At 44.9% G+C, this 13,405-nt stretch overlaps 1 protein-coding gene across 11 annotated transcripts in view; it reads left to right on the plus strand.

The window, feature by feature from the left end:
- Positions 1-13,405, plus strand: part of FOXP1 (forkhead box P1) — a 549,899-nt gene that overhangs the window by 526,084 nt on the left and 10,410 nt on the right. For 9 of the 11 annotated variants that reach the window (XM_032458004.1, XM_014560759.2, XM_032458007.1 and 6 more), the window contains 5 exons: positions 2,426-2,627; positions 2,732-2,811; positions 3,395-3,496; positions 7,176-7,297; positions 8,994-9,063. In XM_032458004.1, coding sequence (XP_032313895.1) covers positions 2,426-2,627; positions 2,732-2,811; positions 3,395-3,496; positions 7,176-7,297; positions 8,994-9,063 — 576 coding nt within the window. The remainder of the gene's footprint in view (positions 1-2,425; positions 2,628-2,731; positions 2,812-3,394; positions 3,497-7,175; positions 7,298-8,993; positions 9,064-13,405) is intronic. The other 2 variants (XM_032458008.1, XM_032458001.1) reach the window with 1 other exon arrangement.

The raw sequence follows: 13,405 nt of genomic DNA on the forward strand, positions 1-13,405 counted from the left end.
ACTGAAAAGCAAAGCCAAGAAGCAGAGTGAGTCCTCAGAATTGTTTGTGGTCGCTGTGCCTGTTTTTTCTTTGATCCGTGTCTGCATTTGATGGTAAGCCCTTCACGGGCAGCCGTTGCCTGTTCTGTTCCTGGCTTTGTAGTTTCAATTCCCAGCGCCTTATCTTTGCTTGGAAGTATTTATTGACTGTCAGTTTTAAGCAGGGATAAAAGCTATTCCCTGAATCCTTTCCAAAAATGAGCATGCAGAAAAATGCACCTGGTTAGTGTTTGCGTTTCCCATCATCTGGGCGTGAGGAGAATATGACACAAAGGGCCTCGGATCACAGGTGTGTGTTTTGAGTCCAGGTTGTGATAGGCAAGCGGTTTAATCTCCCGTGAGCCTCTGTTTGCTTCTCTGTAAAATATGAGTCCTAACGTCTCAAGTATTAGTGGTGGTGTGAGACTTAAGTGAAACCAGGCAAGTGGCAGGTGGTTTACAGCAGGATTTTTACAAATGGTGTCCATGCCTTTCCCGAGCCTGCTGGTATTCTTAGGTCTGACAGCGTCTGAATTTTAAAAGCTGGATAGTTATGAGCCCTTGCCTTTTGTGCGCTAGTTTCCTTGACCCGTCCGTTGGGCCAATGCTCATACAGACTGTTCCTGCATTTGGTTAGTGATTAAGGCCCAGAGCAAAGGGGAGGTCAGCCCAGGCCTCCCTTCTCAGCTCTGCTCCATCCCACGGCCGCTACACTGGACTGTGAGCACTTAGTATGCAAATGTGTGTCGTGAAGTCAAGTTTGCAGCACGAGTGAAAAAGCAGCTCCTGGCATCTGCCCGGCTTGCTGGGGGGTTTGTAAGAGGGGATGCCATCTCCACAGCTTGCTCTTCTCAGGCATGAAGGTTGTGGGGGGTGGAGCGCATAGGGGAGTGTGGGGTCGGGGTGGGGAGGTCTGGTGTTGGCTGAGTCTGCATTTCAAGGGAGGGGTAAAAAGGGAAGCCCAGCTACAAGCGGGCAACCCAGCATTCGGTTTCCAGCACCGTGTTTCCATGTCTCCATGAATCTTTCCTCAACGATGGTTGAGCATTCTCATTACTAGGGTGTGAGTAGGGCTGACTCTTCCCAACGAATTGGAACTGTCTTCTTACCTGTTCTTTGATGGTGATCTTGGAGGAGCCTCATTGTTAATACTTGCCACGAATTCTGCCTTGTACTTAGCACCGTTGGCAGTGGTGAAACAGACAATGTGTTATGTGATTTAAAATCTGGTTTGAGAAAATGATACCAAAGAAGCCTTCTTTGCTGGACTTTCTTAGATTTGGGGCAGCTACAAGTTTCTAAGATAGTCGTTACAGTTGATCCAGAACAGCTATGTTGAAAACAACCGAGTTCTTCAGCGTAGCCAGACTTAACATTTCAGTAACAACAAATTTTTGGAAAGGGGGACAAACTCATTCTTTTCCAGTGTTAATAAGAGAAGCACTTCAAAGGGAAGGCGAAATAGAAAGGAGGATCCAAGCAGCACGCGGTGCTTTTCGTCTCTTCTACTTCAAGTAAATAGTATTTATTCTCTTACTGGATGCACTAGATTATTCCATCTCTGTTACGACACATCTGAAATTGGAAGGAAGATTTAAAAATTGTACAGGTGCAGATCTCTCACGTGCCATGTTCTTTTTAAGCTAATAGATTCCAATCCCGTATTTGCTAGAATTGAGTGAACATTACACTTAAAGCTTTCAAAGATCAGTCTGTGCCAAGTCATGGAACTGAGCGAATGTTTCCAGGATGGTTGCCACTCTTCTGAAGACGAGTCATGGGCCAAACCTGTTCACGGTAGTTGTGTCGTGAAGTTGCAGCATGGAGCTGAGGTCGCGTCTCCCTGGGCTGTCCAGTGTGGTGTCGCCACTGGGTACACGTGGCTATCTAAGTAGCAGTTTACTTTTTATGAAAATTAAGGAAAAACAGTTCCTCTCTCGTCCCAGTTGGAGAGCTCAGGTGGGCCCCAGTGAACCCCAGCGGGTGTGTTCACTGGTGCTCCCAGGGCTCCATCTCCCTCTTCGAGGTTTCCGAGGCCGAGCAGGCTGTGAGAAAGGGTGCAAAGGCATGGGGAAAGAAATGTTTTGACCCCAAATTTCTCAGGCTCACTAGGCGGGGTAACCCCTTCTTGTGTCTGTAAAGACTTACTGAACTGTCTTTGGGAAACACTCTTCTGAACAACAGGACGTTAGGACATCGCAAGAGGTATTTTCAGCCAACCACTCGGTGTACTGTTTTTACGTAGGAACTCAGCTCCTCTTTCAGCTGATTGTCAACATCTTCCTAGAGAAAGAAAACTAGCCAGGCCTCCCCGCTCTAATCCCTGCGGGACTGCAGATGCTCCGGGGGGCGGCGGGGGGAGTGTTGCCGCGTCCTCCTGAAGGTCTTACTGCTCCTTTTCTCGCAGCTGAATCTGGTGTCAAGTGTCACACTCTCCAAATCTGCATCAGAGGCTTCTCCACAGAGCTTACCTCATACTCCGACGACCCCCACCGCCCCCATCACTCCCGTCACCCAAGGCCCCTCCGTCATCACCACCACCAGCATGCACACGGTGGGACCCATCCGCAGGCGGTACTCAGACAAGTACAACGTGCCCATTTCTTCAGGTAGATTCTCCATGTTTGCCTCACGGGGAATTGTAGACGGCCGCTCTTGCAGACCAGCCTCTTTTTAAAAAGTGATAATTAATAGGACAATGATTCTTATTTAGCAGATATTGCGCAGAACCAAGAATTTTATAAGAACGCGGAAGTTAGACCACCATTTACATATGCATCTTTAATTAGGCAGGTAAGTAAACAGCACAGTGTGTGCAATGATACCGGAAGGTATTTATATTGATGAAGTAGATTTAAAACCGTTTAGTATGCAAGCATGCTAAAACCTTTTCTATAAGGTTTTTTAAAACTGCAATATATAACATAATTGCTTTTGATTAAGTATTACAATACGATGTGATTATTAGGAAATTCATTTCACACAACAGTGAAAATGAGCCTGTTTAAAGATGGCAAGTCAATTATCACAAGCTACAGTAATCTCTGATCCCTAGAATTAATCTGAGCTCTAAATAATTACTGAGCTTTAATCAGCTAGTGAAATGTTTTGCATTTCTCTTTGATTCTGCTTTATGAATGACTAATAAATTAATATTTCTGTACGGAAACAGAAATAAAAACTCAAAACAGTTAGATAATTCCATTTTGGATTCTGCTATTGAACTGGTAAATACAACCATTCATCTTAGATCATTCTGTGAAGCCTTTCTTAGGATTTAGCTCGGCATCACGGTTATATTTTCAAGAAAGGGTACCCTGACAATTCTGCTGATTTGGTCATAAATTATCTTTTGCTGTTAACGTTCGCTTCGCAGGCCATTCTCGAATCTCCAGAAAAGCAGCTAACACTAAATGAAATCTATAACTGGTTCACACGAATGTTTGCTTACTTCCGACGCAATGCCGCCACGTGGAAGGTAAGCTTCCGTGCGGGCCTGTGTGGTCTTGGATCGGGTCATTCATAGGAGTGTGTTGTCGGCAAAACGCAGGTATTGTAAGTTACATTCATGTCGTTTGGACGGACAGTCTAATGCACAGGAATGCTGGATTGAGAAAATACCTGCATCGGGGTTGAACTGCTGGGGGCGGAAGACTCCCATTACATTGGCCTCAGATGTTCGGATGGACCAGCCAGTGGAATCATCTCTCTCTGGTTGGAACGTGTAGGGAAAAGGAACAGATGACAGTGTTGCTTACGTTTTGAGGTTGTCTTATATTTACAAGCCTCGTGCTTTTAGGTCTTTTAGACACCAACAATATTTGCAGAGATGCATAGGTAACATTTTTTTTTTTTTTAACTGTTAGGGACCTGGAGAAATGATTAGTTAAATGACATAACCTTCACTGGTTTGATAGAAGCTCCTTAATTTAACCTAGTTAGTGGAAAAAGCTATGCACTCCAAGGACTAGCAATGTATATTATTACTGGGTTTTTTTTTCTTTCCAAGTACTAGCGATGTTTATTATTTTTTTTTAAAGTCAAGAGACTGCCCTTCAGCTATCATAGGTACTCTAGGGGAGAGACGTAAATTCTGAAACATGTAATGACCGTAACAGCGTTTGCCATAAAGCAGGTCAAACTCAGCAGCTCCACCTGGGATGCCCCCGGCCAGGCTTGGGGTCGCAGGACACACCTGTCTCAGTTGAGCAATGGGTTCATATATTCTGTTAGTATTTATTCCATTGTATTAGATTTAGCCCATTTAGCCCTCACCAACTTTTGGATTTTCCCACTGTCAGTTTCTTGGTTTATAATATTCTTGCTACAGAAGAAGGGACAGGTACAATCTGTCATCTTTTTTTTTTTTTTTTGCATTTTTTACTAACCTAGAATTCTCATAATCCTTCAATTCCAAAACATTTAGAAGCATTTAAAATGCAAATATTTTAGGATATTTTTAATGTTATTACACATGTGATAGGGATTTCTTACAAGATGCAAGGAAAATACACTTTGCTTGAAATACATGTCTTCCTTGCTACATGCTTAATTTTATATAGGAGAAAAACAAAAACAGAAAAGACATTTCCTCTGTTACATTCTTGATAAATCAGCATTTTAAAATAAAGTGAATATAACCATAGAATTAATTCATCAATCTTACAGAGCCGTGAATATCTATTCTGGCCCAAATGATCTTTTTTTATTTCCGTTCCGACGCGTAGGCGTTGAAGGCACCATGCTCCCCGTCTTCCCTCTCCTCCTTGGCCTGCCTTGGGGAGATGCAGCACAGAAGGACCTTCAGCTGCACTGCAGGTGCTTTTTAGGGTTTAGGAAGTATAAGCACGAAGCAGACATTTTCTTCAAATTGCCTTTTATAAAACAGCAAGTGATCAAATTTGAAAATAATTACCAGTTACGAATACGGTACTTAGGCTTAGCTCTTCATATTTAACTTTTTCATTTTCGTAAACTGTAGGAAAAAGTGTCATTCACATAAACAATCCCAGACGGAGTACTTACTGACTCACGAACACGTGTAGTTTTCTCTGCGTGGCCTTATTTGGACAGTGATCTCAGACGAAAGACGAAACGCCCAGTTAAAGTGACGACAAGAAAGAGCTCACTCAGCTTTTGGGGGCAAACTCTCCATTTCTAGTTGCTTTTGCTTGGATGTGCAATCTTTGAAAACAAAACTGAAGTTCTGACTTTTACATCTTGACCTCCTGGGCTGTTCTGTTCAGCTAGACCGAGAGCAGTCCTTTATTTTCAGACATGGCTTCTTTCAGATCTTTCCAGTTCTGTACATTCTGATACTATTTTAAAAAATTAGACAGTGATTAGGATGTGGAGAAATGTTGACTTCTTTCCCAGTTAGCTGTCCCGTGTGTACACGTGCTCTGTCTGTGGAGTTTTTTAAGGAAATTTGGGTTTATGTATGTATTTCAATTTCCTTAGTGTTGTTCCAGGAGGTAACAACAGACTCTTAGCATCCTGTATCCTCTGCCTGTGTGCAGTATGACAGAGGAAATGCTTATCTAAAGAGCAGAGTACAATGTGTGTGGCAAGACATGTGTCCTACCAGGTATCATGATAACATGCCAGACATTTTCCAGAGATTTCTGTTTTGCTTTGAGGTCAACCCATCAAAGCTGGTTGAATCAGGGGGTGCCCTTTTGTAGTCACCCCGGCTGTCTTGGACCCACCTCAGTTATGCTGACATTGCTCAACAATTCCTGGAGAACTGATCCTGTGTATTCTCCTCATGACCAGTCCGTCAGGCCACGTAATAAACCTTGTCTCACTACCTTCTAAACACTCCATCTCAGACAAAAATCACTAGTCTCTAGGTTGACTTCTCATGGAGTCACCAACGGCGATCATCCAAAAACTGAAACACCTCCCAAAGTCTGTTCGCATCAAGATTCACCACTTGGGAGGATAATTCAGAGAGGAAGTACTGCAGGTGGTCGAAGGGGAGGAGTACCAGGTGTGTGAGCAGTAGCAGCGTTGCTGAAATGGAGTCAAGGATTTACGTGGTCTGGGGGGTGTGGTCCAGGCATCAACCTCTCCTGTCCCCATGCCCCCCACCACAGTCCCTACAAGAAGGAAGTTGGCAGTCACTGACAGGGGTCTCTCTGGAAGATCGTCATGTCCAGTTTTGAGTCTAAATCAGTAAGTTCATGCAGGAGGACCAAAGAAAGGAAGCCATGCTTGTTACTGTCCCACAGCAGGGTTGTAGGGTTTCCTGAAGCTCAGGAGACAAGATATCAGAAACTCTTCACCCTTGAGTCGAGATCCTCCTTTCTGAGAGAGGACAGATGTCAAGGGTCTCAGCTCAGGAGTGACTGGAAGTGACTTTTAACCATAAAAAAGAAACCAAGAAACGGGTCTGCAGGAACCATCAAGCGCGAGAGCGTCATCATTTTGCCATTGAGAACTCTCCTCCCGTGTCCGCTGGCGTGTCCTCAGTTCAGTGGAGTGCCTGCCCACAGTAAGGGCCACCTGCTGTATGTATTCACAGTAGCTTGGTGATTGATATCCGTCCACTGGGGATCATTTCGCACACCCCTCCCCCATCCTGTGAACTATTGGAGGTGATACTCTCAATGGTAAAATGCAGCGTAAATTTCTCCTTTATAAATCTGCGAAAACATGTCGAAGGAATTAAAGGCCAAAACTGAAGAATAAAAAAAAAGTATTTAACACTATTAATTATCAGTTTAATGGTTAAAAAAAATTTTTTTTTTAATAAGTTGCCCTTTTGTGAGGTGAGTGGGTTTCAGAGGGACGGTTTCATGCTTTACCTGGTTCCTTATTTTGAAGTCATATTAACGATAGTTTGGGATTTTTGGCTGTGAAACCTATTTGGGGGCTAATATGCCTATGAAAAAGTACGTCTTCTGGTTAACTATTACAAGAGAGTTGACAAAAACACCAAAGTACAATTAATTTATAATTCTGGGTTTTAAAAAATTTTTTTGCTTTCGGAAGAGGCACCCTTAACCACAAGCTGGTCGGTCACGCACGGGGGTGGGAGCGCCAGCTCTTGGGGAGGGTTTTACGAATGTGGACTGTGAGGCTGAATGTACTGCTGTTTTTGGAGTCTTTTCTTATGGAAAATGTCAATGTTCTCTCTCTTATACTTGCTGCAGAATGCAGTGCGTCATAATCTTAGTCTTCACAAGTGTTTTGTGCGAGTAGAAAACGTTAAAGGGGCAGTATGGACAGTGGATGAAGTAGAGTTCCAAAAACGAAGGCCACAAAAGATCAGTGGGTACGTCCACCATGTTTGAACTTCTTAGCCTCGCTTGGATTGTGCTAACCAGTGTCACGTAGAGGCTTTTGGCTGCTAGACGGTGCTAGACCAAAGAACCGGTTTCACGTTGTCTCAGTTAAGGGAAGCAAAAAAGCATTTCATCCCTCCTGTTTTGTATGCCCGCCAGTCCCCCTGCCCTGCTTGCTGGTCTTTGTTGCATCACATGCTAGTAGCTTTTAGGTGGCGATGCATATTAACCCTCACAAACCATTTGCTTATGCTTATTGCATTTTATTTTCTTTTTCCTGTTCCCTGTATTGGATGTCTGTTCTGCCCCAAACCCCGTCTCCTTTTGTTGCCACTTCATCTCCTTTGCTGCTGCTCCTATCCCAGGGTGCCATTCGCACCAACCTCTCACTGCATAAGTGCTTTATCAGAGTAGAGGATGAGTTTGGGTCCTTTTGGACAGTTGATGATGAAGAGTTTAAACGTGGCCGCCATATTCAACGAGGCCGTCCTCGCAAATACTGCCCCGATGAAAACTTTGACGAGCTTGTCGCACAGTAAGAGCCTTTACTTGCTTTTGTTTTTTGTTTCTGCTGTTGCTTTGGCTTTGCATGGTTGACTCATCCCATGATAGTTTTGCATTTCACCAAGTAGCAGTGCCACGGCTTTCCGCAACGGAACTAAATTGTGTGATTTGTACATGTTAATTTCTCTCGTTTCTCTTTGGAACCAGTGCCTTGAGTAATGCTTTTTTGACGTCTTCAATGCAAAGATTGGTTGTATTTTGATCCCGCAGCTTTCCCGGGGACCCTGTAACTCAGTGCTTTTTGCGTGACCCTATATTCCTCCAAGTAAAGAGGGAACCCTTCCTTTGAGTTAAAATGTGGATTTAATTGGATAAAGTTCTCCTTGGTGGCTCACTCAGTATAACCATATGAATGTAGCACAGTGAGTGATGAAATTGACAACAGCTCAGCTACTTCCTTTAAAGTAGGTAGTTTCCTACTGGAAGCCACCCTTTCCCTCAGCATCTCCCGTGCAATTTTTTTTTTTTTTTTTTATTGAGTGTTTTCATTCCTCCTGGTTAGAGACTCTGTTAAAATAGCAGCTTGTCTGCATTTGGTCAGGAATGGACACAGCATCAGATACCCGCGTAGCCCCCAGATCTGGCTGTGCCGAAAGACCGCAGCCCACCTTGGCTTCCTTAGGAGTGGCACCTCAAGTACCCCGCTCTCCGCCTTCTTTTGGCAATAAGTGAGCCTTGAAGACCATTTCTTAAGAGCCACGGTGCCATTCCTCTAGCCGTAACCCTAGAGTCCAAATCCTGGAGCGGCGTGAGAGCCAAGGCCCTGCCAGTTCCCTCGGCCCAGGGCCCCAGCGCACCTGTCTTCCTGGTGGAGTCAGGGGCAGCTACGGGAAACTGACAGGCCACTATTTTGTGAGACCAGAATTTGTCCAGGGAGGGGAGTGCCCAAGCCGTACTCCGGAATTTTACACCCAGTTTCCTTGAACAGCAGTCTCTCTCAAACCCAGAGCTGTTCACAGCCCCATGGAGCCAGCAGAGGGGGAGAAACCCCACTTGGCTTTGCTTTTGTTACTGGGGGACATTTCTGATTTTGGAAGGATGCCAGCAAGCTTAAGACAAGTCTTAGCTAGGAAGGCGGGGGTTGATTGCCTCTAACGTTGTTTCTGTCTTTCTCTTACACAGTAACCCTTCCCTTATTAAAAACATGCAGAGCAGCCACGCCTACTGCACACCTCTCAATGCAGCTTTACAGGTAAGATTGACGGCCGTCCCGACTCCGGGCAGAGGCGCGCGTCTCCCCCACTCATTTCAAAATATATTAGCCTCGCTCTAATTAGATATTAAATTTTAATTCCGTTAAACTTTTTTCTTAAGTGCACAAAGCATCGTACTCCCTGGAGGCAAACACATCGGGCTGCTTCAGCATTAGCAAGATGCTTAGCATTTTGAATATTGTGGCAAAAAAATTAAAAGTTCACTTATTAATATTTATCAGCAGTATCATAATTTCCATCCTCTTATTTCAGAATTTCACTTGAGGCAAAAATACCACAAGTGTAATTACTCTAGCACAGCTATTAATGTGCTGGATGATAGGCCAGTGTGTCACATGACCTTCTATTGTTCCCGGGTTTAAAGAGAAAGCAGAGCTTTTTATTTCTTCTTCTTTTAAGGTCTGTTTTATCATCTTTTCATGCGGGAGGGGGGAGGGCGGGCTTGGTTCTCTCTGGGAAAGTAAACTGTTTTTGTTCACACGACAGAGGTGTTTGAGAAAACTCCGTAGGTTTCTAGCAGATTGCTGGAGGTTACGTAACACGCAGGCAGAAGGTTTGTTGCAAACCCTCCTTACATAACCAGCCCTGCCGGGGGATGAAGACACCGGTATTGACGAGGAGGGAGGTTACCACCCAAATATGAGTTACAAGGGCCGCCCTGGCATCCATCAGGCCTTTTAATTAGGGCGCGTCTCAGTTACCAAACCGCAGAGTCGCCTCCTGAGTCGCAGAGAACTCTCTAGTACCCCCTGCCCCATTACAGGGCCCGGTAGTCCTCCAGCCCCTCAGGGGTTCAGTCTGGCCAATGGTCCTGTCTGAATTTGACTCTCCCTAGATTGTTCTAGACCACAGGCTAAAGGAATCTTAGTAAGCTTTAAACGATAGAGGCTACAGCTGGATCTGACGTCTGTGATCCTCAGCCTTACAGACCTGTGCAGCGTGTGCCTATGCTCCTGCAAAGCGCCACGATCCACAGACAGATGGGGAAGTGTCACGAGGGGAGCGTGCAGCTTGAGGAGCAAAAGTCTCAAGACAGTTCCTTTGCGGGAAAAAATGGTTGCGACGCTCGGCATTACGGGAACAGAGTGGGGCGAAGAGGCAGGGATGATGGGAACGCTGGTTCTGATGAGTCAGGAAGCATAGTTGCTGAGCGCCGGCCCTGCGCCCTGGATGAGGCTTTTCCCAGATGATGCAGCAGAGCCTTAAAGCTCTCAAGATTGGACGACACGCCTCGTGCAGGGTTAGTTCAGAGGCAGATTCACTGAACTGGGCTTTTCAGTCATCAGTCAGTTTTTTGCTGTTGCTTTTTTTTTTTTTTTTTGCCTGAACCAAAGTTAATCGGAGAAACTACGTTCTGCATGTCTTTTAATTACTGCAGTTTACACAGTAACTTTAGAAAAGCAAACGAAAGCACGCTTAGATGCCGCCACTGTAAATACCATTCATTAGTAACTTATTTTCCCTGGAGTCTTGTGAAGTGTGAATTTAAAGCCTGCTCTATCTGGAAGAGTATTAAGATTACAAGCACATTTTACATTCATGAGGCGGAAAGGCAAAAAACAAAAAACCACACCACACTGCCGCAGTGATCGTCCGTCCCCTGGATTCTCTTCGCTGTGTGACTAATTTCAATTAGCGTGCTTTGTCATTCCAGAACTGTTCACATTGCAGCTCTAAAGCATTTGTTTTGGGCACCCCTCCTTATTTTCAGTGAGAGCCCCAAACTCTCCTGCCATTTTCTAAGAACACGTTATAGCCATCAGGAGGTGAGGGGTGATCTGAGGAGCGCTCTTTTTCGTCTCCTCTTGGAGTTTGGAGCCCTGGTGAGGAGACGGGCTCCTAAGACAACGTTCTGCTGCGCGAATTAAATAAAGCTTCAGCCAGCAGGCCCTCCCTTCCATTACTGCCCACTTGCATTTTTCAAGGCAAGTAAAAATACTAGTGGAGCATCTTAAGAAGATGACGAGAGCAACATAATGTGTGATGTACGATACAGAAAATAGGACAGCAGAGCCCACTACAGAAATAAAGCGCTGGCCTCGGGACAGACTGCATTATGCTCGGAAAGAGTGAAGTAACTAAGGGTAACCATAAAGCTTCGTATTTATAGACTGGTTTTATTTATTTAGTTAGTTAGTTACTTAGTGGTCAGTGTTCCAGGACTGATGGGACTTAGGGCCTCTCTGCACGTTTCTGACAGAGGAGCAGTCTGATATGAAAGTACGTACCGTACACAGGATCATGTTGAAAATTAAGTCCACTATAGAGGTGGTAACCCACCTGGCCCTAAGTGGTCATCAAGTGAAAAAACAAAGAAAAAAGGAACCTCTAGCTTAGACATTGACCTCCGGTTGGTTGCTTTCATCGTTTGCCTCAGAGAAACATTGTGGCGATTCAGGGAAGAAGGCCCCTCCGCTTTGGGGCCTCCTTTGCCTTGGTTTTTTAACTTTCACTATGATGGGGTCAAGCTATCTTCTCACCCAGTTTTGTTTTTCTGTGGATCTTATTTGTGGATTTTGGTTTTCATGGGGTGATTATGAGATTTTTTTAGAAGTTATGGTCCATTACAGTTTGCCCAGAATCACTGTATCCTTACTCTCAAATGATAGTTTAGGAGGACACGGATACCTGTGGAGAGTCTAAATGTGTCGTTGCTAAATGTGAAGCCGAAATCGTAAAAGCCATCAGGGAACCTGTCAATGTAGAAGGAAGAGTACAGGGCGTGTGTGCAAGGAGAGTGGCTTTGGTGGTGCGGGGTGTCCGCGGACAGGTGCAGTGGGCAAGGTGTGCTGGCTGCAGAATCAAACCTAGGACCTCCTGCGTGCTAGATTTCCGCTCTGCCCCTGAGCTGCAGCCTCTCTCTAGCTCCCTTATTTTCCCACAGCTTTCTTTCCCCCAGCCCAGGGTGTGTGCTGGGTTCCAGGTTCCTCAGAAAAAATCAAATGTCATTTTTACAGTTATGCAGAGTCCTGCATACCTTTTCTACATTTCCAAAATGGTCTGAATTAACTTGGGAGTCTGCTTTCCCCACCAGACTTCTCTGGACTTGATAGATGCTGATTCTCTCTTAGGAACAAGGGTTGCAACTCATTCCTCCTTTCCCTTAGTCACAATGGTCAGCGATAGAAGACAGTTTGGTGAGGGCAGAATTCTGGCCACTTTGGGCCTTGCCGTAATGCCACGTGGAGTGGAACAGCTGCTGCTTAGGTCGTGAGGTTGTCGGTTAGCCCATGGACGCAGAGGTACAACTGACCATGAAACACTATGTTACCTCTTCCCCCTTGACTATCCTCATAAAAGTGAAGTCTTTCTTTTAAAAAAAAAAAAAAAATTCATTTCAATGATGTCCTTCACACAGCTCACTTTTTAGTGTAATTCAGGTGTGGCTCTTCTAAGCTCAAGTTATGGCTTTTGTTTGTGTATTTATTACTTTGCAGAAATTTGCTCCGACTTCAGTTGGGCATGTAATAATAATACATGCATGAGAAGGGAAACTGTTCACGTGTTAACTCATTACCTGCTTTTCAAAACGCTCCAAAGTTGTCCCAGCAAAAGGAGGAATGAGTTGCAACCCTTGATCCTAAGAGTGGTTCAGCGTCTATCAAGTCCAGAGAAGTCTGGTGGGGAAAGCAGACTCCCAAGTTAATTCAGACCATTTGGGAAATTTCCTAAGCATACATAGCAACAGAGAAGGGCATGTAGGACTCTGCATTACTGTAAAAATGAACTTTAATTTTTTTCTGAGGAACCTGGAACCCAGCACACTCCCTGGGCTGGGGGAAATACAGGTGAGTGTGTGGGAAGTAAGGTAGCTTGAGAGAGGCTGCAGGTCAGGGGTAGAGTGTAGGGCTACCATGCAGGAGGTTGTAGGTTCGACTGAAGAGAGGAGAGATCCAACCGTATAGACGTCACCATTTCTTTTGCTGCCATTCCCATGCTGACGCTCCCTTGGAGCCGCTCTGTCACCTGAGCCCAAAATACGATTTACAGCTTCCTTTTCCCCTTCAGTCAGTTGGTCAGAAGCCTGGAAGATTAGAGTTCCCTTCAACCAGTTATCTCAAAGCACGCTACAAAGATTCAAACTCACCAGCGCAGCAGCAGTGGGGGGAGCTGAAACCTGATCCCACTTCTATTGCGTCTTCCTTACCTATGAAGACTCTAAGACATAAATGTTATGGAAGTCCTCATACGTGTGAGCTCCACAGCCAGAATAATCTGATCAAATCTTGAATATCCAATACTGGAGTCATCCAAGTGGATAAAGGAATGAAAATTCCATTATATTTCCCCGTGATCTGGAAATACTCAGTTCCTCCTGAA

Source organism: Camelus ferus, chromosome 17 (assembly GCF_009834535.1).
Source record: "Camelus ferus isolate YT-003-E chromosome 17, BCGSAC_Cfer_1.0, whole genome shotgun sequence".
Taxonomy (NCBI): Eukaryota; Metazoa; Chordata; class Mammalia; order Artiodactyla; family Camelidae; genus Camelus; species Camelus ferus.